The sequence below is a fragment of the Platichthys flesus genome, chromosome 3 (assembly GCF_949316205.1).
Source record: "Platichthys flesus chromosome 3, fPlaFle2.1, whole genome shotgun sequence".
In the NCBI taxonomy this organism is placed as follows: domain Eukaryota; kingdom Metazoa; phylum Chordata; class Actinopteri; order Pleuronectiformes; family Pleuronectidae; genus Platichthys; species Platichthys flesus.
Window position 1 is genome coordinate 6,425,562 of NC_084947.1, and position 25,203 is coordinate 6,450,764.

Sequence of the window (25,203 nt, forward strand, 5' to 3'; positions counted from 1 at the left end):
CCGTGGAGAAAAAATGGAGTAGAATTAAGAGATTAAACCTGTGAAAGAATTTTGACTTTAGGCCAAGACATTTTTAAGATAATTACGAAACGTTTACTTGATCATTAAGGTGCCACCTTGAGGCCAATTGTTACACAAATTACACTTATTACACCGACAAAAAATGGCTGTGTGATAAGTGTAATTTGCAACCCACCTGCTGAGCTCTGTGAATTTTATGGTTTTAGCTGCTCAAACACTTAAAGCTGAGAAAAATAAGAACGATAGATGAAAACAAGACCGTGAGGGTCCCAGGACGCTTTGCTGCTTGGACGCTTTCAAAAACAAATCCGTACACAGACAGTGTGTGGGGCAACATATTGGACTCAGGATATATTGTTGTTCAGGTGGTAGAACGATCATCTTGTAATTGTAAAGTTTCTGGTTCAATCACCCTCCTCCAAAGAGCATGTTGACGTGTCCTTGAGCAAGACGCTTAACTGCTCCTGAAGCTGTGCCAATCATCGAATGTGCGTGTGTGTGTGTGTGTGTGTGTGTAAGTGGTTAAATGTGACGTACATTGCAAAGTGCTTTAAGTAGTATAGACAAGAAAAAGCGCTGTGTAAACGCAGTCAATTTACCATATAATTATATTTCCATGCATCTTTTCAGGTGGCCCTGATGTCAAGCTACACTCCGCAGGATGTTTTAAATCCAGATGTTTTAGCTTGTAAATATATCGGACTCTTTCATAAATGCCGGGCCACTTTTAGTTGTGTACTGTTGCATAGGGTTTCAAAGCACCTATTAACCTCTGTTTGCACGTGTGCTGTGTGAGTGAGTGAGTGATTACACACACACAAAAAAGACTGCTGACCCTCCCTGAGCAGAGGAAATGATGTGTACCCAGTGCTCTATCCATCCCACCTTGGAAGATGAGGCTTGACAAACTAGTCAAGCTGCACATATTGATTACCCTCTGGAGAATGTGTGCCAAGCGCAATATGTGAAGCTACTTAGAAACTTGTTTCTTTGATGGTCCATCTCTCTCACATCTTTGTCAATCCTGCTAGTGCAGCCGTCCCGCCCACCTTCATCTCAGTTTTCTTTCCTTTTCCCACCCATACAGCCTTTCTCATCCTGTCATCCCTGGGCTGGTGGACTGGTGGTCTGTCCCTTTGGGAGGTTAAGGGGCACCGTGGGTGAGAGGGCAGTCGGCAGGTTGTGTGGGCACCACGCTCGCCTTTTCCCACAGCCAGCGTCAAATTATGCTGAACTCTGACCCCAGCGGGTCCTCACTCTCAAAATCGGTGTGGAACTCAATTCAGCTATGCAGACCCTATTCAGGGCCGGACTCTCCATTGGAGGAGAAAAGAATCCCCCCATCCCAATTGTAGTCAGTGCCCTCCCTTTGTCTGCTGGTCAAGCGGGGTCGGACGGCCGGCCGCCACTAGCCAGGACAAGACTTCCGAAAAGCCTATTCAGCATGTGATCTGACCCCCAGGTTCCATTGCTGACTCACAGGGATCAAACGCTGGGAATCTCTGGGGGTTTTCTTCCATGGAGATTTTCATCCATTGAAACTTACCCTTTAGACAAAACTCAAAATGACTAATGTTGTTTGAGTTTCATCCTGGCTCTACAGAGGTGACTATGGAAGACTTCTGTTTCAGTCTCTTTTGTTCTTCCCCTCTGAAATACCTCATTTTCAATGGTCGTTATTGGATTTATGCATAATTAGCTGAAAAGGAAAGAGCACATGGGGCAGCTTTCATCCCTGGTATGAAAGTGTTTGTTGGTGCTGTGGCAGCTGTTGCTTGGGCTGAGCCACAGCGTTGGCTGTACACCTCTGATTTCCTGGTAATGATTAAAACCAGTCAGGAGCAGTTTTCTAACAGAAGGAATTAATAGTGCATAAAAATAAACACATTTTCTTAAGTATATCAAATCTCATTTTTGATGCTGAGGGCCTGGAGCCCCGTAACTATGCACACAGTTTTTTTAACAAAGAAATCGTTGATGTGTGGATTTAAATTAACTTTCGCAGAGTGATTGAGAATAAATTAGAGACAGACTCGAAACAGCTGGAAAAGGTGCGTGTAATGTGTGTTTTATGTTCTGACCAAACGAGCTGTGGTTTTTCGTTATTTCCTTTGTGTTCTTATTAGTGTGTTTCTTTTCTGAGCTGTTGTCTGCTGTCGTTCCATCTACTGTGAGAAACCTTTGTGTGATTTATTTACAGAACACAAACAAATATGTGTACTTGCGTAGACACATGAAGAAGCCATGTGAAGATGTGGTCATGATTACGAAGAGGCAGAGGTATGCAAGGCAGAAAGACAATAAAACCCAGGAACCTTGAATTTCAAATATGATGGTCCCATGGTGTGTGCGTGTGTGTATGTTTTTCTGGGTCTGTTTGTCCACGTAAGAGGTCTGCGTGTGCGTGTGCGTGTGCGTGCGTACGTGTGTGCACAGACTCCAACTTGACGCATGGTTTAAATCTTTTGCAGAGGGGGAGCACTTTGATTGTAATGCCGCGTGCTGTGTGCTAAAGCAGGGGCCTGCTGCAGCTTTCAAGCTGGTCAACTGTCAGGACTGGAGCGTGAAAGGGGGGCCTCCGAGTGAAAGGGGTGGAGGGTCCCACTAGGGGGGTCTTGGAGGAGGAGGGGTGGCTTGTGACAGACCTCCTGGGCTTTGAGGGCCCTCTGTGTGGGCCGCTTCAGCATGGCGGCCCTCTTCACAAGAAGACGAGAATGAGGGCGGGCTCAAGGGAAGGTGCTGGCATATTGGCCCCGGCAGCAGAGTCCACGGGCAGGACGCCAGCTCCCCCGTTCAAGTCCCACAAACCAGATGTTCCTTGTCAGGGAGCTCTTGGCCTTTAATAAATTGAGTTACTGTAAATCTGTTATAAGGCAAGGCAAACATGGGCACCCCTGCTGCCCCCTACACTCATATCCCAGATATTCTGCCCTCAGACTTTTCTGAGTGTCCTGCAGGTCAACCCCTGGGGAAGGGGCCATGTCCTGGCTACTGAACCTGCCAGTCATTTCCTACACTACATGGGAGGACGGATGTTTTTCTTTCCCTTTACCCCCAACGTGCACCCTGACTCTTGAAAATGTAACACTTCTTGAGTGTAACTTCACCAGGTTTCTGAGTAAACTATGAGGGACCTCACCCAAAGAGACATATATGTTGAGAAGTAAGGACGTAACAGAAACTCAGGGCTTTAATAATCATCTTACGGCAAATGAGTCCAATTCCCAGGATCCAGTGGCTCATCTGTTTCTTGACTGGTCTGATAACATATCTATTTGAGCAGAGAGAAAAGTTTAAAATACTACTACTAAAATAATCAAAGTGATATTTGTTTGCTCAATTAATCAATAACCTAACTGAACATGCTCAATGTCCAAATGAGAATATTCCTGAGCACATCTTTTAAACTTAAAAAAACTAAAAATTGCTGCCTATATGGAAAGGACATTATCACTGTGTAGGCTCTTAAGTGCAATAGCATTGTTCAGAGGAGCACACTAAAAGGGTTGGCAAGAATGTCCCCTGTGCAGTCTTGCTTAGATTTACAGCGCCTCTGAGGATGGCTCTGATCTGGCAGTGGTCAGTTGGCTTTGAAGAGAATTGTTCCGCAAGTGAATCACTTTGAACCTGCACTGCGCTGAGCCTCGGGGAGACCCATGGTCCCACATGAGTGGAGCAGGACAGTAAATCTAAAAGCCGCTCACTTCTTGCACTGTGACATGGGGACTTAAGTCTTAACTTGCTACCTCCAAATCCCCTGGTCCAACAGATCTCCAGCAATGGCTCGGTTCCAGGGTGGCTTCAATATTTTTATGGGCTTGCTAGTTTTGGACGCATCCAAAGCAAATGAACTGAAAGTTCTTTCCCCTGCTACTCCTCTCCAGGCTTGAACTCTAGGTTTATAGTCCTTGTATTACTTGTGTCGTCAGGGCTTCTTTGGAATTAAGAAAAGCATTTTTCATCAAATCGCTCTCCGCACGCTCTGCTTGGGACTTTGCAGTCGTGTGCATCCGCAAACCACCACAATTACCTAATTGTGGAAGGGGCTGCAATAACAAAATTTAAACAATTGACGTCTTCAACTGGGCCAAGTGTGCAACAGACCTGCCTGACGATTGGTCCGTTGGTCTTTGGTACCGCACTTCCTTTTCTGCCTCCCTCAAAAATGCACCAGCTGCAACAGAGCCAATCAGTTTATTAGACATCAAGAGTAAGAAAGCAACAACAACACTGTACAAATGGAAACCACAAACCAGCTTTTACAGCTTTTTCTGATTTCAACCACTGTAGTTTTGAATAACAATGAAAACCTCCTTAAAGACGAAAGCACAAGTACAGATGTGAGTTGGTGTGGACACGAGATGAGGCTGAATTTAGCATGAGCTCCATGGGGTTTAAGGTCCTCACTTCGTTAAAATGTATATTTTCTGAACATTTTTACTTTTACTTGATTATCAAAGTATCAAGAGAACGAGAGAAAACATGGCCAAAGAGAAGGGGTTTAACATCCGGGGCCATCACGACGATCCCTTCATCTAATACTTCCCCCAACAAGGTGATCAGGTTGTTGTTTTGCTTGTTTAAGGCTTGCAGATAGTTATCTCCGCCGTGGTCCATTGCCCAAGGTGTTACAACCTCTTCTAAATAGGCTTCTAGTTTTTACTTACTGCCCAGTGGGCTGTTTCATTTGACACCTTCCACGGTTTGTGGTGGTGCAATGTTTGTTTTCTCACAGGCTTCCCAACTCTTCCCCTCATGGGGACCTCCAGGCTTTCTAATGTCTTTAAGGCTCTTTAGGTAAGCCGGAAAAGCAAACAAAGCCATATCTATTATATGCTAAGTGGATCTCACATTACTCCTCCCATTTCAATGCAGTCGCCAGTGTGGGCCACTTTTCAAGTGACTGATATCTTCACAGGGGCCAACATGTCAAGAACTGGTCTAATTGATTGTCTTGGATATTTGAGTATGCCACTTTCCTTATTTCAGAGATCCCCTAATGCTTCCCTCTCCAGTTATATAGCTTACTTGTGTGGTGAGATTCTGACACATGACAGTGATGCGTGATAGAAGTGTGGCCATGTTGGGAAAAGGCAACAGAGGCCATATCTGCCTTTTTTTTTGTCTATTATTTTAAAGCTTAAAATATTAAAATATGATATAATATTAGGAATTCCCCTCTAGAATACCTAATACCTGGAAATTAGATATTTGACCACATTCTCCTGCTTCACCATAGGTCACTGTGCACATGTGCTTTCAATTCAAATAAAAACCTTGAGGCTGAAATCATCAGTTCTCCAGTTTATTAATTATCTTTGGCCCACAAAGAAGTTTTGATAGTTGCCTGCAGTCAAGCAAAGTTTGTGGGATCCCTTATCTGTTCAATCACTTATTTTTATCAGTGTCTCTTATTGCTTTGGCTTTTCAAAACATCGCTAAAAGGCAAAATCTTCTCAAGTGAACATTTCCTGTTCTTCTCTTTATGATCACATTACTTAAACAGGAAGAGATTATTAGTATTATTTGATATCATTAAATTTAGTTTTGATATTTTTCTCAGACTTTTGGAACCTGAGGCAACTGCCAGAGCCAGACTCGGCAGAAAAAACTCGCCCTCGATGAGAAATTGAGAGCTGACAGCACAGGTCATTTAACTTTCTTTTACGATACTGATCTGTGGCAGGAGTGCATCCAGCAAACCTGCGTCTGGCTTTGCGGTTAACCTCTGCAAGAATGCTAAAACGAACTTTAGATTTCCCAAATACGTGTGCATCGCGCAAGACCATCGAACCGCAGAAAGTCTTTTATCAGAAAGATCCTGAACATGTTAACTGAGTGCACTGTGTTGCCTTGGACCGGTGCCATCACTCCTAGGAAAGGAACGTAATCTGAGTTACTCAGCACAAACTCTTTGGCAAAAAGAAACGTGAGAAACAGACAGGATGTTCACCAAATAATGACATGTTCCATGACCATTACTACTTAAAAATCATGCTACAGGTGGGTCAAATAGACAGACAAATTAATAAAACTACAATTCAATATCATATGAAATGTAGATGCTCAACGAAAGCAGGATCAAACTGGTATAAAAGGGTCAGTGATATGTTTTCATCAAGTCAGTTTCTATTATAACAACCTCACCTTCACTATTCTATTCTATCTGCTGCTGTCTGCATGAAATCTCCCTCTTGTTTTAGATTTTTAAGATTGATTAACTTTTAAGTTTTTGTTTTTCAGTAGCCTAAAAAAAGACTTAAGAGCACAAGAACACATGCTTCCTAGTTTGAATCCTCACATTTATTTTTAGATTGAGCACCTCTGCATAACAGGGACATAAATTTGTCAGAGGGTCTTCTTCTATATTCTTAGCCGCCAACATCACGGCACCTCCTTGACTAGAATTTGGCTCTTACGGAGTCTTCTTTTCTCTCTCTCTTCCAGTCGGCCTGTTTTGTTTGTTTTTGCCCCCCTTGTGCGTTTACTCCATCAGGAGGCCAGAGCACGGCTGCTGGTGGCGGGACATCCTCCTGACGTGACATGATGCCAACAGTGACCATCACATTTTGTAATCTGGCGTAGGGTTAGGGAGGACATACTATGCGTGCCCATCTGCTGCTTTAAGGAACCTGAACTAGTGCCAGGGTTGGAGCTTAAGCTTAGCTGACTAAATGTCCAGCCACTCCCTGCAGACACTGGGTCACAAATTGTCAAACCGTAATGATGCATCTTCAATGAAAATACTTATTTTCTGGCGCCTTATCTGAAAAGTAATTGCTGAATTCTCTATTTGAATCAGCAAATTAAATTTTAGATGATAGTTCGAAAAAATAAGTAATTAAGTCTTTTAGTCCTTTTGGATTTCCGTTAGCGATTAGAGAATTGTACCTAGAAATTCCTTCATACAAACAGTCCCAACCTAGCTCCTGATAGATTTATCGGTTGAAAAGATGTACATTTATGTTTTAAGTAAATTAATTGTTTATTTTCTTAATTCAAGTTCTATATATTTGATTGAATATATTTATAATAATGTTTAAGTTAAGATGTAAAATACATTTCTTTGTCATAAATGTCTGATAAACACATTTGAGGACTCATTATATATAATGATATATATACAAACACACATCGGTATAGGACGTTTTTATACTCCCTTATACCACCATATTGGTCGGCCTCCAATGGAGAAGGCATTTGTCTCATGATTAATATTTCTCACCACTGACCTACAGGAATTCACACAGTAAAACTATGTTGCTACAATGCCGGCTCTCCCTGCGGCACTTGGCTTGGCAGCAGTCGTACACACTTACCAAGCCTCCTGCATAATTCTGCACATATGTGGAGTATATCAGATCTGGAATTAAACCTAAACAGATGCACTTTTACTTTAGATTTTCCTTTTAGGGTTTGTTGATCTGCCAAAACACACAAACCGGTAACACTGGCTGTTTAAGGTCTGTAGGAGGCATTGATCCGTCCTCCACCTTACACAAATTAGTTATAAATCTCATGTTTATCTCTTACTCTTAAAACAGGATGAGATATACTTATATTAATAAGAATACTTATAATATCCAAGCCAAGCTTAAGTTCTCAGTCCCTCTGTACAAATAGTCATTGTAACTATTGAGGCCTGTTGCCAGAGGGGTCTGCTTTCCTGAGGTTTATGACTCTCCCCTCAACAGTAAACCCCAGTGGCTGACATGGCTGGATTCCAGCAGTGGGAATACAGTCGACACAGGCACAGGTGACTCCAGATTTTTTGACACCCTTCTGCATCTATAAGCCACTGTCTCCTGTCTGCACAAGGTGAGGCCCCTGGTCTGTGTGACCTAGAAGAAGCTAGACTGGATGACCCAGTGGTCATCCTAGGAGCCATCTGGCAACCCAAGTCTTGTGTGGCTTACGCTTCCCACTGCCTCACGCAATTCCTTAAGCAAGCATAAGTGTGCTTAGGAGGACTTAATCTCAGAGAAACTGGTTTGGGCCACACTGTCGCCTGCCCGTGTGGATGCACCCGACCGCCGGGTCATGGGGTTCCTTCAGCCATGTGACAGGGCGACACGGTTTAGAGGATGTGTCCTGTCCGCCTGCTGTGTTATAAAAAACTTTGGATCGGATCTTCTCTGTGCGTGAAATGCAGCACGTATAAAGGTGTTCATACCAAGGAGGGGTTCAGTATAGTATGTGAGGAATTCTGTAGTAGATCATGTGTTATCATGAGTGCACAACTGTAAAGCTGCACTCAAAACGTAATAAGTCGTGTGGTCTGGTTGGGGAGATCATTGTCCCTGTCTGTTGCCTAGAAGGAGGCATTAGCCACACTGTGAGATGCCCCTGGGTGTGTTCTGCTGGCCAGCGAGGCAAAGAGGGAAGTGAGAGAAGCTTGAGCCTGTCTGCGCTTGCACAGAGGTCACTGCTGGCCTTTTGATTGTCTGCCAGTGCAGGGGCCAGAGTCTTCCAGAAGAGGGCCTTGGCCACAGGCGGACAAGTGAGCCAGCCAGCCAGACAGGCAGCCAGCCGCATCGTCTGCAGTCTAGGTCTGGGGCTAGAGCCTGGACTAGGGCGGCTCAAGTTACCCAGACAGATTTGTTAACACTGTTTGGGTCCGCTCAGCTTTCTAGCCAGGCCTCTGAGCCAAACGCGGCTGAGGTGACTTAATCTGTCATTAAACTCACATTACACCCGGACAGAGACTCGGCTCAGGGGGGCAGAGACGGCGCTCACTCTCCCACTCGCTGGCATGGCTGGCTGGATTTGAGCAGACACAAAGAGTACCCCCTCCTCCTCCTCCTCCTCCTCCTCCTCCCCATCCTCTTCATGCCACACACCATGGCACAGCTAGACAGCGCAGCACGGTCTAGACAAAAGCAATTTCACTTGAAGTTGAAAAGTCATTTGACTGTGTGACAGGCACCTGTGTGGGTTTGATGGTGTTTGCAGGGAGTGTGCCTCCGTTTGTCTGCTTGTGTTGCTTTTCGGAACACACAGCGTTGATCTGTTCAGTCAGGTCTGTTGTATATTTGAAGAAATATGTGGAAATACTCTCCGAGCGCTAAAGAGATTGTGAATAATATCATATTTACTAGTCATGAGTCTGTTTTCTTCCACCTCCGCTGTTTGTTTCCTTTATCAAACGCTCAATGTGAAAACAACACAACTAATTGTCAAGATCTTTTAATTCTTAAGATCTTCCAAAGAATTTTTTTCAATTTACGTCCTGATAATTTGGTAATAATTCGCTGGCTGTGTTCCTGGATTCATCCGATTGACGCATTTCTTTAAAAGCACAGCACATGTGTGATTGTGAAACTGACTTAATTAATTAATGAATTAAATAAGCATGAAGGAACATTGTGTTTTTATTGCATCAGTGACATTAGTCCAATTTAATTTTCTCGCCGCTGCCGTCAGAACACGTCTCTGACATGGTTCAGTCCCGAGCAGGAGGAGACAGCTGAACCAAATTGCTTCCATTTCTCTCACATCCGAATTTCTCACAACCTGCAGACACTTCAGAGGTTTTTGTTTTTACTGAGCAGCTGGTTCTGGTCTCCCCCCCCAAAAAACTTCACCACACCCCCACTGATGAAACATTAACTTTATAATCAGTTGCCAACGTCTTCCTCAGAGGGAACTGTTTAATTTCATCTAGTTTCATATTTATTTTCCTGTGTTGGGTTTTCCTGTCTGTGCCTTTGTGTGTAAACGATTGTGTATTTGTTACTTTGTGAAGAAAACATTTTGTGCATGGAAAACTACTTGAACAGCGACAGGGATGATACACGAGGACCTTCCTGTTTCTTTCCTTTTTTAATGTTCTTGGCTTCTCAGGACAAACTGTGTTCTCTGAACCAGGAGTTCTCTGGTTGTCTCTCTGAATCATATGATGGTTGTTGATCTAAGATCATACAAAAGCTTTACCGTGTTTTCATATACAGTACGCACGTATTATAAGCTACGACAGTTTCCCTGAAACTGGATGGGAGGATGGCTCATGGAAAATAACTCATTGGATTTTGGCTCTGGACAATGATGCAGATCCAGGAATTTCCTTTGTTTTTCACTTTCTCATGTATTCCAGAACATTTACACCAATTTGCCAGGAAGTAATTTAAGGATCTTGATGAAACGAATCCAGCAAATTAAGGGGACTGATCTTAACCTTAAACATCTGTATCTAGCAGGTAACATGTGGTTTCATAAGGTAACTGTTGGGCCTTGGCGGAGGTGTGATATCCACTGAGCACCGTTTAGTCACTAAATGTGATCCTGTCTAAATGTCTGGAGTGACCCTGAATATTAGAACTGATCACTTTTCTTTGTGTTTGCCGAACAGATCAAGAAATACTTTGAGCTGGAGCCGCTGGCCCGGGGGAAGCGCTGGATCCTGGACGGCTGCTCCACTGACGGCATGGAGGCGGTGAAGGAGAGCTTCGGTCAGTTCATTAGCCTGCTGGAGGACAAGGACACTGAGCCTGCAAGGATATGATGCTAACGCTGCTAATGCAGAGACATTAGTAGCCACCGGCTAACAAACGCCACATCCTGCTGGCGCCAACGGTCACACACTCATGCACAGACACAACCATGTACACAGGAAAACACCGCGGATGTGGGCCACTCTACCGGAGATGTATATTGTATGTTATTGTCCCTTCACTTCGGCCTCACGGTTTCAAATTGGAAGAGTGTGCGACAGCCGGGCGAGACACAACCTGAGAGGAGAGCTGCTGTTGAATCCACCCGACGTAAAGTCAAGATAAGTCCTCGAACTTTTCCACAGATGGAAACATTGTTTACTTCTGTCTGTGCCATTGTGATTAAGTGGCATCTGGGACCTTTGTCATTCCTTGTAGTCAATATCAATGAACACTAACACACACACACACACACTGTCACACACGTAGCGGGGGCCAGGTTGTCTGTAGATATGTTTAAAGTCTCCACTAATTCCTTTCCAGAATGTGTGTGTGTGGACACGGTTGGTTTTCTTTCCTGTGCGAAGTGCTGTGTGAGCTCAGGTGTGCGTGTCCCTGTGACTCAGTAACACGAATGTGGTGGTGTGGTCGGGGCGCGTAGCTCGAAGCCTTGTGTTATGTACAGTAGTTACATATCGATGTGTTGTCACGCCATATCCGCGTATCTAATCTGAATAGTGTAGTCTGAGTATCTCATGGAGTATTATGTACATGCAAACAAGTAACTGCTGTGTACCCTCCTGTGCCGCCAAACACAACTAAGTGCTCGGTGACTTTACGGAGACGGGAGTCTGAATGCTTTTTATAAATGTGCAGCGTAGGGTATCTTTTATAGCTCTGTATGTTAACCTGATCACATGTTTTGTATCTCTCACCACACTTATGAATTCTTTCAAATCAAAAGACCAAAATCAAATAGAAACAGCAGCAGTGATTCACCGGGCTGAGAAACGTGACGGATTTCGATTCAGTGTTAAAATATTTCATGTTGGTGTTTTCTACTCTAGTTGTTTTGTTTTTCCTCTCCTGAATTTGACATGATCCCTCTCAACACTGACTCCAGACCAGTCCCCCATCAGGCTGGAATACAAACTCTATCAATCAGCCGCAGCAACAGCTGCATCTGACAAGTCCCTGTCCGACACCCTAATGCCTTCCAACTGTCTGTGAAGACCCCTCCCTGTCTGCTGTTGATCGTGGACCCCCCCCCCCCCCCCCACCTCATCCCCAGCCCGCTCCAACCAACACTGTCCCTCCCGCGCTCCGTTAATGCTCGGGGGGGGGTTCATCCCAGATGCCGTCTTCAGGCCTCATGTGGTCTCCAAACATCTCATGGGTCCTATACATCCATTGTGCCACAGGTGTGTGGCTGTTCCCAGGACGTTCACCCCTCCTCCTCCTCCTCCTCCTTCTTGTCCTCCCTTCATTCATTTCTGTTTTTGTTGTTTTCTTCAGTGTTTCATCAGGATTTTTGATTGAATAATTTTTTTTGTACCTAACCAGAGATCCGGAAGGTAGTTGTTTTTTTTTTTACAATAAAAATGAAAGTGGTGCATTCTTTTGATCGAATGCAAAATAAATCTATGAGACCATGAGGGATTATACCAATGTTAGACTCTGCATATCATCCTCTGACAAACACACACAGGTTTGAAAACATTCACTGCAGTCTTTAATGTGGGCGGGGGGGGGGGGGGGGGGGGGGGGTATTTTCAGTTTGCTTTGGTTTTTTCAATCATGACTTTTGTCTAAAATGACAATTAAAGTTTTAAAACTAAAATATTGTCTCAGTTGTTATTCACATGTTCAAACCTTGTAGAGACAAACGTATTTCTCTGTGTCACAGTGACTGTCTCTATCCTTTGTATATGTATACCTATAGAACATCATATAGTACAGGATACTGTCTGTATGCGACTGAACAGTGCAACTTGTGTTTGTTGTGTGTCACCTGTTTGTGAGTGTGGACATTGCTTCAGAGCAGGTATGAATGTGTTTCTAGGTTTTTGTTTTCAGTGAGTCCCCCCCCCCCCCCCTTCATGTATCTGTGTGAAACATGTGATGAGTCCAGTGTCTGCCGTCGTCTCTGGAAACATTTTCTGCACAATGTCTGTGATTTGTGATTTAAGGTGACCTGAGGAAATCTGAGACGCTGGGAGATAATAGAGGAAACGCAGATGATCCAGTGGAGGTCGAGTCAAAGGTGGTTTGGTGGGGGGGGGTGTTCTGTTTTTTTCGCTCAAAGTCAAAGTGGAGCAGCTGAAGAAAGTTTGGAGTGGAAAGTTAACTGAGTGAGACAGGAGTTCCTGACAAATATCCCCGACTCCGTGCTACCTCTGCCTCCCCTCTTCTCCTCCTCCTCCTCCCCTCCTCTTCTCCTCCTGCCCTCTTCTTCCCTTCTTCCCTCTCTTTCAAATTAACCGTGTGGCTTTAATACAATGTGTGTCATGCAGGTTGCCCGGGCGACTCTTTGATCCTGTTTTCCACTCTGTGCCTCTGGGGCAGACGTGCTTCTCCTCAGTCTGCTGCACACCGGCTCTGGAAGCTGCTGCAGCCCTGAGACAAACCATGGACTGCTGCGCTTGTCTCACTCCCCTTTTCTTTTTCTTTTTTCTCTTCCTGTCGCTCTCACTTTCTCTCTGTTTTCTATCTTCCTCTCCTTACTGTTTTCTCTCTCTCTCTCTCGCTGGTTCTCTCCATTTCTCTGTCTCTCCCTTGCTCGCTCTGCTTCCCTTTGGTCACGCCGAGGCAGCCCTCCCTCAGCATGGGCATCCAGAGTGCCCAGGGGAAGGGAAGAGGCCAGAACCTCAGCGAAGCAGCCCTCCCAGGAGGACAGAGGGAGAGACGGGGGTCCTCTCTCTGTCCTCCTCCCTCTCTCTTTCTGTCTGTGCCGTTGGTTTTATCCCTGCGAGGGAGATGCAGTCCGTCCTTTCCTCCCACCACACTCAACCTCTACCTGCTCTACCTGTATAGTAGCTGGTGTCTGGCTGCAGAGTGGTTTTTTTCCTCTCGTTCTTGCTGCCGTGTGTTTCACCGACAAGAAGCTGCAGAGTTATCTTGTTGATACTGTGTGGTAATCCAGTCCAGACTTCTCTAATCAGTCGGCTCACGCTTGCTTTACCGAGGGACAGTAGAGCCGACCCGATGTTTACTGTGATGGAGACAGTGTCTGTAGAAACCTCAAGTCTGAGCAAGTTGATTTTCATAATTTGACTGAAGTGAACGGTAATTAATGGCTGCCCGGAAGGCAGGGAAGACAGCTCTAATCTCGAATCTGAGAAACTATGACAAGCCTAATTGTTGGCAGTGATATAAAGTGAAGGTGTGATTTGTAACAAAGGGATGAAGCATGAAAAAAATGCAGTTTAGAGAAAGAAGCTGAACCTGTAGCCCGCAGCAGAGAGGAGACCTGCCAACAATAATCTGACGTGGAAAGCCACCGTCTCCATCGTGGTGACGTTTGACTTTTTACATTAAAGTCACGATCAGTCGCCTTTTCACTTACGGCTCGGGTGCACATCAAAGTTTATGAACACAGAACCATCTGCAGATAGTTGTGGATTGGATTCAAACTTTAATTTCAAACAATCACCACTCGTGGTTTTACATCAGAATGTAAAGAATGAAAGAAGCCAGATGGGATTGAGATATTATCCTCACACTTCACTATTCTCCTGAGATACAGATATTAATATAATATATTATATATATTATATAATAGATATTAATGTAAAGTCATATACAGTATTTGATGAATCCACACAGGGTCTGCTTCCTCAGAACAATGCTCACAAACAGTGAAGGAGGAGCAGTCGCAAGTCAGACATGTTTTCTGACAGATGTGAGGAGGATTTCTAAATTGGAACATTTGCAGTTTTAGCTGTTCAGACTTCAAATCAGTCAAATTCTTACTGTTTTTAGTTTTTAACTGATTTAAAGTTAAATTTTCTTGGAATCTTATTGATAGACTTAAAAATGTAATCGGCCCTTTCCCTTCCGAATCATTAAGAAAAAGAAAATTTATATCATATTATCATATTTTGGCATGTTGGATATGATTATAAGGACAACATGTGTCACTCTCAGTTTAACGAATCACCAGACCTAAAAACAAATCCCAATGACACGAAACAAAAAGAACTTTGTGAAATGCAAATGCGCGACCCGACGGGGAACCTCACCTCTGTTGACAAGACAAACAAAAAGCCGACATGTTTTCTTAAACTCCGCAAAGAATGCCCATTTCTCTCTGTCCAGTGTGTGTGGCAGCGTTTCTGCTGATAAGAGCCTGCTAGGAGGTGGAACAGATGTTGCCCAGATCTCCATCTGTGCCTCGTACCCCTGCTCTGCCTCCCACAGCCGGTGCCCCACGCGGGACACCCCCCGCATTCCCCTCACAGCGAGGGGCTGCTCTCCTCCTCAGGACCCGCAGACAGTGACACAGCACAGAAATCAGCCTTGATGCTGCTTTCACTCAGGTTGTGTGTGTGTGTGTGTGACAGAGAGATAAGAGTCAGGTATTAGACTGGACCTCATAAGGAGGTGTTTCCTCTTTGTTTCAACAATCTCCTTCACGACTCCCAGACACACCCGTCTTTAAAAAACAAATAGGAATGTTGGAACGGGTCAAAGTGACGTCGGTTAGAGAGGAAATCTTCCCTGGACCAAATAATCAGCCGAAGATAAGTGAGACAATGATTTTGTTTTATTTAGATCAACCAGCAAACTGAAGGCGTGAGAGAACTGGTGCAACTGGCCGACGACGAACAAGGTCCAGTAACAATCCAGTAAAAATATCTGTGACTTTTATTAAGGCCTGATGGGGCCTCAGGTCTTCTCGCCACAGCAAAAAAAAACTGCCCCTTCATCGACAGTCTGGTCCCTTAACAGAAACTTACTGAAGAGTGTGTGTGTGTGTCTGTGTCTGTGTGTGTCTGTGTGTGTCTGTGTGTGTGTGAATCCTCTCTGTCTGGCACGTGAACCTGCAGGTTGGCGGTGAAGCTGTAAAACTGATGAACCTGATGAATCCTAAAGGGTTCCAGCGATCTGTCATCATCACTGATTAAAAATGAACTTCCGGTTTCTTAGTTGTTTTTCTCTATTTTAATTTGACTTTAAGTCTTAATAATAATCCGGTTCACCTGAGGTTTCTTTATTTGTCCCTGCAGTCTCTTTCTATCTGATTTAAAGACCATGACACACCAGCACATTGGACTTTATTAAATTAGTCTGGATGTTTTAAAGTTAATTACCAGTGGAAATTGAGAAGATTGGACACTGACCAGGTTGTCAGTTCTTTCCAATCAGTCCTGTTTGGACCCAGAAGACCTGGTTCGCTCCCTGAGAGGAAGAGTTTCTCATTATCAACTGGAACCTGTGAGATCAAGAACATCTCTGAAGCCTGAACCACAGCAGGTGAATCTGAGCAAACAGGAAGTTTCACAGCTAAAGTTTCTGCTTCATATGCAGTTTTTATTTATCCATCTGCTCCTACATTAGAGAAATAAAAACATTATTACATGATGATTAATTATTTACAGGAGATCCCTATGCTTCACGTGTTGATCACTAGTTCTTATTCTTATAAGTTACAAAGAAATATAACATTTCTGATTTCAAACAGCGGTGGAACAAAGTATTCAGCTACTTCCCTTAAGTAAAGTTAGAATTACCTCAAAGTAAAAGTACCCTACTACAAGTAGAAGTAAAAAAACTCATTCATTCAAATTACTAAAAGTACTGAATGACCTCTGCTGTTTGATATTATTGAATTATTATGTATTACTGCATATGAAGTAGTTTATGTTGTAGTTACTACTTTATATACTGAGCTGTGTAGTTCTGTCTGAGATGAAATAGTACATTTTATGAGCTAATATATCTGATACATATTTTTCGTAACTTTAAAGTATCATGTAAGTATATGAGATGAAATACTTTCAAACTTGTGAGTTTTTTTAAGTGAGGAATGTATTTTCTCAATCAGTTTAGTCTTTTAACCCTTTGTGAGTTTGAAACAAGCCTCATTTGAAACGATCCTCGTTGGGATCCTGCGTTCGTCAAAGATCTCAAATCGCTCAAACCTTTGTCCTCATTAAATTGTGGAAACCATGCCGTGCGATTCTGCTCGGGCCCTTTGTGGCCACCTACACGCCCCTTGTTTTCTCTGCCTGGTCCTGTTGGGTGACTTCCGTGGGATTCCAGCCGGCTTGTCACTCAGGTTGTTTGTCCTGGGGACGAGATCTGTGTGAGTCCTGTTTCTCTTCCTCTCTCCTCGGCCCGAGTGCTGATGGAGACCCGCATCCCAGGTGGCCCACACATCAAAACAAGAGGGATGGCGGCTCTTGGTTTTCAGACAAACATCACTCACTTTCTTTGTTGTCTGAGGGACAGGGGGCACGGCGGTTTATCTCCAGAGGATCTCCCCCGCTATCGCCTTCCACCGGCCCACCGCCCCATCCCACAGGAGCCGCTAAAAGCAAATGTCAGTCACGGAGAAGGCGTTGCATTCCTTCAAAAGGTCAATTAGTGGTGGCCGCTGGAGGATCTGTTGCATGTTTGAGTCAAAGTATGGGGGACCATTTAAAAATCCTCCAATCCACTGGCAGATCTACTCTCGCGGCCCAAAACAAAAGACCAGCAGGAGATTCTTCTTCTTCTCCTCTATTTGAATTCCCTCAGTGTGATGACACCTCTTTCCTGCTGGAGTGGACGTAGTGAGGACGAGTGGCCGGCCCTCTGCACCCACCTACCACACACTGTGAGTCAGGAGACCCTGAGCCTGATTCATGATAGCTCTCTCTCTCTCTCCGGCAGCAGCAGCAGCTGATCAGGTGATCCCCGGCCCGGCTCGTCCCCTCCAGGCCCAGAAGCAGAAACCGTGTCCATGGGACTTTGATGAGAGTGACCTTGACATGCCCGTCTCGAGCGGTCTGGACTCGTTTACTGGAGTTCCCGTCCCACTGGTGGACATCAGACTTCTCTCTTTACTGGGGACTCTCTCTTGTCATAAGTCTTTGAAGACGAGTAGACACGACTCCTTGAGCGTCCTGTTTGGAGAATTTACTGTCACGTGTCGGGGGGACAAACAGGGACCGACCGAGACGTGCACTGTGACGTGCACTGTGACGTGCACTGTGACGTGCACTGTGTCTCTCTGCAGGACGCTCAGCACGGTGCACGTGGGCAGAGTCCAGCTGTACTCAGGCTTTGACGCCACAGCAGCAGGAAGTGGATCATCATGAGAAACAGATCCATGTTTTTCTTTTAGACAAATTCAATTTACGACTTTGCCCCCGAGTGACTCTGTTTGGAAGCAACACAACACAGTGACTCTGTTTGGAAACAACACAACACAACTGACGGTTTGGTCTCCACGAGTCTCGGGCCTCTGATACCGAGCCGACGTGGTGAACCTCTCGTAAGCAGCTGATTGATGAGTTGCTAATATGTAGTAAATATTTGAGTTTCACCTCTAAACGTTCCACCGCTTGATGCTCCGCGGCCGGGCTGCCGGGCCGCGTGGCCCCCGGGACAAACACTGAAGGTGGATTAGCTCATAGAATCCAAACAGTTTACGGGGAGAGCAGCTCCAGTGACGACACCATGTGGGCAGCTTGCAGCTCTCACAAAACAAACCTTCCGTGGGAAAGCGAAAAAAAGAAAGAAAGAAAGGCTGAAAAAGTCGTTCACGGGGACGATCACGTAAACACGGCCGAGAGAGAGAGAGAGAGAGAGAGAGAACACCTGTGTTGTGCCAAAGTTTTGGCACCGAGCGGATTCATCACTACCGGGGGGGGGGGGGGGTATCTGGGTCGAGAGCAGGTATTTAACATTGTGATGATGAAACGCGGCCTGACTCACGCAGGAAACTGCAAACAGGACGCGAGAGGAGAATGAAAACAGGAGAAAGGTGAGGGCGGCCGCTCGGATGATTCAGACAAACACGGGGCAATAAGCTGCAGCCAGAAATAGTGTCTAAGGTTCGGAGGATTAGGGTTAAATGTCAGAAAGGTCAAGACGGAGACCAGTTTAGATTGGCTTAGAGACGTGAGCAGCTCGATTGGTCAAGTCCTGCGGTTCACAGTCCTTCAACACTTCTCCAGTCACCAGTGTGTTACAGTGTGTGGACTCGTGTGTGTGTGTGTGTGTGTGTGTGTGTGTGTGGTATTCACAAACCTGAGCGGCGTTAACACACATTTCCACATTAACAACATGGATTCTTACTTTTATGTTTACTAATAAAAAGAAGCGTTTTCATGAAAAGGCGATGAAGTTCCAGTTATAATAAAACGGCGGCTTCACAGCACCCGTGTCCACTTGGAGTCGGCTGTGATTCTCAGAACCACGTCACGTGTTTACTGTCGTTCTGAGGACTGAGCCTAAACATCCTCTAACAGGATCATCCAGCAGGAAAAGCGCGGCGCGAGAAGATGTGTCCACTCACCTGCCAGCGGCTGAGTCACCGACTGACAAGTTCACCCTGAGGAGCAGAAGCCTCCTTCCAGATACTGCCCTGTCCAAAGGAGGGAAATACTGTCACCATGAAGTATCTTAGATTTTATTACTTCTTAACTATAAATCTGAAACTTCTGAACTTTGAAGAGTCCCCTGGATCTGAACTCTGACCCTCAATGATAGATTTAAACCCTATTTAACACTTTAATCAAACACTCTACATATATAATTTATTTAGGAATATAACCATTGTTTATGTTTACAGAGGCAGTGATGAACTGATTAGCACTTAAAGACCACAGTCGTATCAGATCTGCACACGACTCTGACTTTGTAGTTTAGTTTCAGTGATGATCAATAACCAGAAACTTTAAATCCTTTTAAAAGTTTAAATCTTAATTATCGATTCTTGCAGATTTGAAACATCAGTCAGAGTTGATCAGATTTAATTAGGAAGTTACAAAACAATTGACAAATCAGATTTTGAATCAAATATTGATATTAAATATTGACATCTTTTGATTCGCTCCAGGTTTAAATATTGATTATTAGTGAACAGATATTTGTTTCCATCTCAGTTCCCACTTTCTCTCTTGAGAAACAATACATCGATATGGAAAAGGCCCTGAGAGGTTTTTTACTTTGTTTCATTTTGATTTTAGTTTTACTTTCGGTTATTTTATTCATATATTCTGTTTCTGTTTCTGTTTTTGTTTTAGTTTTACTTTTACTTTTCTCTCTGGGCCTCATATGTCGTAAGTAGCTGAGTGAAAGCAGAAAGTTTTCAGGTCCTTTACTTTCACCTTTAACTTTGAAAACATATTCAGCTCTTTATTGAAGCTGCAGTGAATAATAATGTGATGTTTACACTGATGCTTCTTTCCATCAAAAATGATTCTGTACGTCTGCTGCTCAGTTTAAAACAGTTCACCAGGACTGAGACTGAAGATAAGAACATTAATTCAAGTGCTATACAATACTTTTTTAAATACTTTACTTTATTGTTTTTCTTTTATGTTCATTTTCTTAAAATTTCCTCCGATACTGATTAGTAAAAATGTAAGTAAACTGTAAGCAGTATATTTTAGTCACGATAAACCAGTGAAGTGTTATTTCTTATATTTCGCGGGTTATTTATATAATTTATCGAACTGATTCCTGATCTAAATAAACATCAATAACCTGTTGATGCTGTCAACAATAAAACAGAATATAATTTCTTGACTGTAAACGTAAAATCGTTTAAAATGTTAAAAACAACAAACTAAAATGAAGAAAGTTCATTTCCTACTTCCTCTCACTAACCCTGTTTGTCTGGTACCTGGACCGAATAGAGCGGTGAGCTGCTGGAGGTAGAGGGAGTGACACTGTTGCTCTGTCCTCAGCGTGTCTCTCCTGTTGCTGCCCAGCGGACATCCCCCCCCCAGCCCCTCTGAATCAGCCTGGTTCACATACACAAGATTAAGTAGCAAAAGTGACATCCAAGACCAATCGGGCCACCCAAGAGAACCGCAACCAGCGGAAAGGCTGTCAGAGCCCCCTTCAGCAACATTAATCTTCAAGCCTCTCCTGCGCTGCCAACTCACATCTCCTTCAAACGGGACAGGGAGGTGAAAAACAAAAAGAGAAACTGAACTTTTCCCTCCCCAAGGTTCTCTCCTCTCCATCAATTTACTCTTCGGGGGACAATTAATCGTCACCCGCCATGTGCCCGGTGACTTCAAACGCCGGCAGGATGAATGACTTTTCCAGACATTTTTTAAAAACTCGCCCTTTTAATTTGGCAACAAGGAGATTAGTGTGGACATTTGTTCGATGTGTAATTGACCTGAACGCCGCCGCGAGGCAGAACTTCCACTCAAAACGCTGCTTTCCAGTGATTTACTGGAGAAAAGCAGATTTAACTGGACCGCTGAGCTCTGACCGGTTCCGCCCGTTAATAAGACGTTAACGTTCAGCGCTGGAATCTGTCTGAAATGTCAAAGGGCTGTGAAAGTAGACACTCAGGATGCTAACGGAGCTGCCAACCTCCTCAGCTAACCCTTTGTCTTCTTCCCTGACCAATGGCATCTTTGATCTCTTTCAGGAGGACAACTCTATGATCTGTGTGTGTGTCGATGTGTGTGTGTGTGTGTGTGTGTGTGTGTGTGTGTGTGTGTGTGTGTGTGTGTGTGTGTGTGTGTGTGTGTGTGTGTGTGTGTGTGTGTGTGTGTGTGTGTGTGTGTGTGTGTGTGTGTGTGTGTGTGTGTGTGTGTGTGTGTGTGTGTGTGGGGGGGGGGGTTTCCCTGACCTTCCCAGGGGTTGGTGTCACGTCCAACCTGGTGTCGCTGTGAATGGGGAAAAACAGGGAAGATGAACACAGCGATTGAGAAATAGCGGGACATGAATGTGTTGTGCGGTGGAAGCCTTCAGTCCCAGGAGACAGGGCCGTCCTCACCCCAACCTCCTCCCCCGGCCGGGACCCGAGAGGCAGAGGGGGACGCCCACCACCGAGCAGCGCTGCTTTGAAGAGGACCACGCTGAAATGAGGCCTCGGAGACTTTCTGCTGCTTCTCACTGAGGTTCTCCCACACATGGCTGAGAACGCGGTGGTTCCCTGGTGGAGGTTGTTCCTCCGTGCTGAGGAACCATCTTTTAAATTAAATCCCACGAGCTCCATGAAGCCCCAGATGTGTATCAATACGCTGCTGAAAAGAGTCCAACTCATGTGTTTTTATTCTTGTTTGAGTAATAAAATATATTCTAAAACGATTTAGCTTTTTCGAAATTATTTTGTTTATTTAATAACTTTTAATTTAACTTTTTAAATATGTTTGTGTTTATCTTGGGGAGGAGCAGCTCAGTCAGCATTGAGTCAGCTCGGTGGTTTTGGGCCTTTTATCAGATTTCTTGACAATATGAGAAACATAAAACATTACCCATAATGCAGCAGCAGGAATAATGACAGGAATTATTAAGAGGTCGTTTTTCTCCTGTTTGTTCCCTGCACTGGTTCCCTGTCGAATCCAAAAGAAGATTAAAATATTCACAGAGTTTTCAGTTGGTCGTAGCCTCCAGAACTCAAAGTATCCCGTTGCTCCACAGTCTGCCTCCACCAGTAGAACCAGAGCCCTCAGCCATCCGGCTCCTCTGGTGTGGAACCATCTCCCAGTCTGGGTCCACGGGGCAGAAACCCTCTCTCTACATTTAAGAGCAGATTTAAATCTTTTTCTTTTTTTTGGAATAAAGCTTTTAGGTCCGGCTCAGGCGTGAACTCCCCCTGGTTGTTCTGCTGTGAGACTAAACTGCCAGAGGACTTCCCATCAGGCACCGAGCTCTTCACTCCTCCTCTCTCGTCTCCATCTGAATGGATTCATATCCCATTAACCGATTTGGCACCTTTTTCTCCTTCTGGATGAAAATCGTATAAACATTAAAAAATACATAAAATGGTTGTTCTCGTAGATTTGAGTTGTTGCCCCCTAAAGACCTCCCACTCCCACAGATAGAGAGAAAGCAACTGTCCAGTCCTCAGGCTCAGTATTTAACAACAGATTAAAAAAAATACAAATTCCCAGTATAAATCTTTACACTACAAACTTCTAAAAAAACAAAACCCCATGTGTTAAAATCAGACGAGAGGATGATGATTTTCTTTTTAATTGAAAGATGATAAACGATGAAATGAACAGTACACGTCGGGTCAACAGGTTCTTTTCAGGGTTGATGTGAGGTTCTGTTTGGATAACCACAAGTCACCATCAATCTGTGCCCTTCAAAACAAGCTGCAGTCCCCACACACACACACACACACACACACACACACAAACAGACACACACACACACACGCAGGGAAGCAGGTCTCTGGTTGTGTGCCTCGTGGCCCGGGTTGGGGAGTTCACAGCAGTGAGCGGCCACAGACAGCAGTGATCATTAGATCATGGTTTGCGTGAGTGAAGGTGTTTGTGTTATTTAGAGAAGCACCATTTACAAATAACGTCTTGGCTGGAGTTCAAACTACGACATTCACACCAGGCCTCTGTCCAGCTGCTGAATCGAAGCAGGATGCAGCTCGATAACGGCCCGAGCGCTTTCCAGCTCGGTGCAGGAGGACCTCCCCCCCCCCCCCCCCCCCCCCCCCCCCCCCTCTTTAACGACGGGAGGACGAAAATAAAAAGAATTCACGATGGATTGAGATCTCTCTCCCACTCGTACACACGGAGCTCCTGCAGGAATTCTGTCTATCTCCACTCTCGGCCTTGCTGCGTCTGGGAGACACGTTTCTCTTCCAACACAATAAAATGTGAACCCGTGATTGGATGAAGTGTAACAGATTGTGTTCCATCTTCCAGCCGCTGAGGCCAATTATTGTTTAACCCATAAAAGAATAAAACCTGATGACACTCTCAGTGACTGAAAACACTGTAAAGCACTGTAGTAATGAGCAGGTGCAGCTCGGGATCAGCCGTGGGAAGTCCTGTGCAGTCTCACAATCTTATCAGCACATATGCTATCTACACACTGTGGTAACACAATCAAAATATTGTACACAGTATTTATAAATCGCCCGTGAATCTTTCATCCTGTTTGTTTATTATTTAAACTAGAGGGGCATCAGTAGAGCAGCAGTTCTCTCGTTTGGACAAAACTCAAACTATTAAAAAAAATTATTAATTATTGATTTTCTTCTGAATCTGATTATCTCAGATTAAACTCACACAAAGCCGAATTGAAATCTGCTCAACTTGTGTATTTGCTTGTATCTGCAACGGGCCACAGTCCTAGAAATCGGTCTTTTAAGTACGTCAGGTTGTTTTCATCAAGGTCCATGAATTATTCCCAGGGAAAGTAGTGAAAATGTCTAAAAAAGAAAGTGAAAAAGATTCCTGGTTCCAGGCCAGCACGTAATGGGTTCCTTCTTGGCCCGTGTCCCACCCTTCCACCTGTTCAGTAGTTTTCGTGTAATCTTTCTGTGTGTAAAGGCAGAATCGTAACCTCCTTGGCAGACATCAAAGAAATAATATGAGTTTATTTTCAGATTCCTCTCTCTCACACCCAAAGATCCACAGAGTGTGGAGCGAGGCCACGACTCCACATGGAAAGAGCAGATGTGTGAGCAGCAGACGAGAAGCTCCACGTCCAGTTCTCACCGGGTTGTGTCCAAACGTCAAGGGGATCGAACCGTGACCCTTAAGAGACACTGACCTCCGCCCACAGCCCGATGCAGCCGGGTCGCGGCCTCCAGCAGGAGGTGACAACACAACTGTGCAGAGCCTCGGAGGCAAATCAGGAGTCATGTCAAATCTGGGATCTGATCACCGGGGGAAAAAGTGGAATTGGAGACTTTAAAAGTTTTTATATTTCAATGCAGTTAGAATGAAATCCTGCTGAGCTGCTGTGTAGCATCACCTGCTGCTTCCTGTGTTCCTCTCACCTCCAAGTCCTCTGATCCACAGAACAGACGCCTCAGAAACACAGAGTGACATCCCTGGAGTTTCCAGAGAATCACTGACCCTGATTCTCTAAAGAGATGTCGCTCTCGTGTTGTGGTTCACTGAAATCCTCCCGTGCTCTGAGCTCCACAGACGTAAACTCCTCTTTCTCTGCTGGATGAGTGAGAAACTGACCCTGTGATACTGATTCAGTGGAGGGATAGAGTCTAAAAGCCCAGTGCACTTTAAACGTGTCCTTGTTAATGATATTTTCCCTCGGCCAACATTGGATAACTCGTTTTTACGGCCGTCCAACTAGAACTGTTCGTACTATTAGAGCGCTATGAGTCCAGGTTCTTTTTGTCCCGGCCGCTCCGAGCTGCCCTCCTGCTGGTGTGTGTGTTGTTCTGATGGTTCCCAACAATGCCACCACCACGCAGCCGCTCATTCCACATACATTATGGTGCTTACGGGCCAAGACGGGGCGGAATGCTTTCAACTTTTATGATTCAAACTTGTGCCAAGAGCATTTTTTTTTCCGCCGCTGCTTCTCTCCAAAGGGGATTTCAAAGGGGGGGGGGGGCAACACATGCTGTCATTCATGTCCCGCCCGTTCAGCTGGACCATTACGCTCATATCAGATCGGCCCGTTTGATGTGCCGAGCGACAGAACAAAATAAATAGCGAGCGCAAGGCTGTGAAAGCTTTGCAATGCAGTGCGTTAATTAACGAAGGGCTATAACCAATTAGGCGCCCATGATTGCTGTGTGAATATCAGTGCAGTCACGCAGTCCGGGGCTCGGCGCAGAGTAACACTGTGTTTA

At 44.7% G+C, this 25,203-nt stretch overlaps 1 protein-coding gene across 2 annotated transcripts in view; it reads left to right on the forward strand.

Moving 5' to 3' along the window:
• The window catches only part of LOC133939462 (ADP-ribosylation factor-like protein 15), an 86,557-nt gene extending 74,529 nt beyond the window's left edge, over positions 1-12,028 (forward strand). For both annotated transcript variants that reach the window (XM_062381569.1, XM_062381567.1), the window contains exon 5: positions 10,370-12,028. In XM_062381569.1, the coding sequence (XP_062237553.1) occupies positions 10,370-10,522 (153 nt within the window). In that variant the 3' untranslated portion in view covers positions 10,523-12,028. The remainder of the gene's footprint in view (positions 1-10,369) is intronic.
• The last annotated feature ends 13,175 nt before the right edge of the window (positions 12,029-25,203 follow it).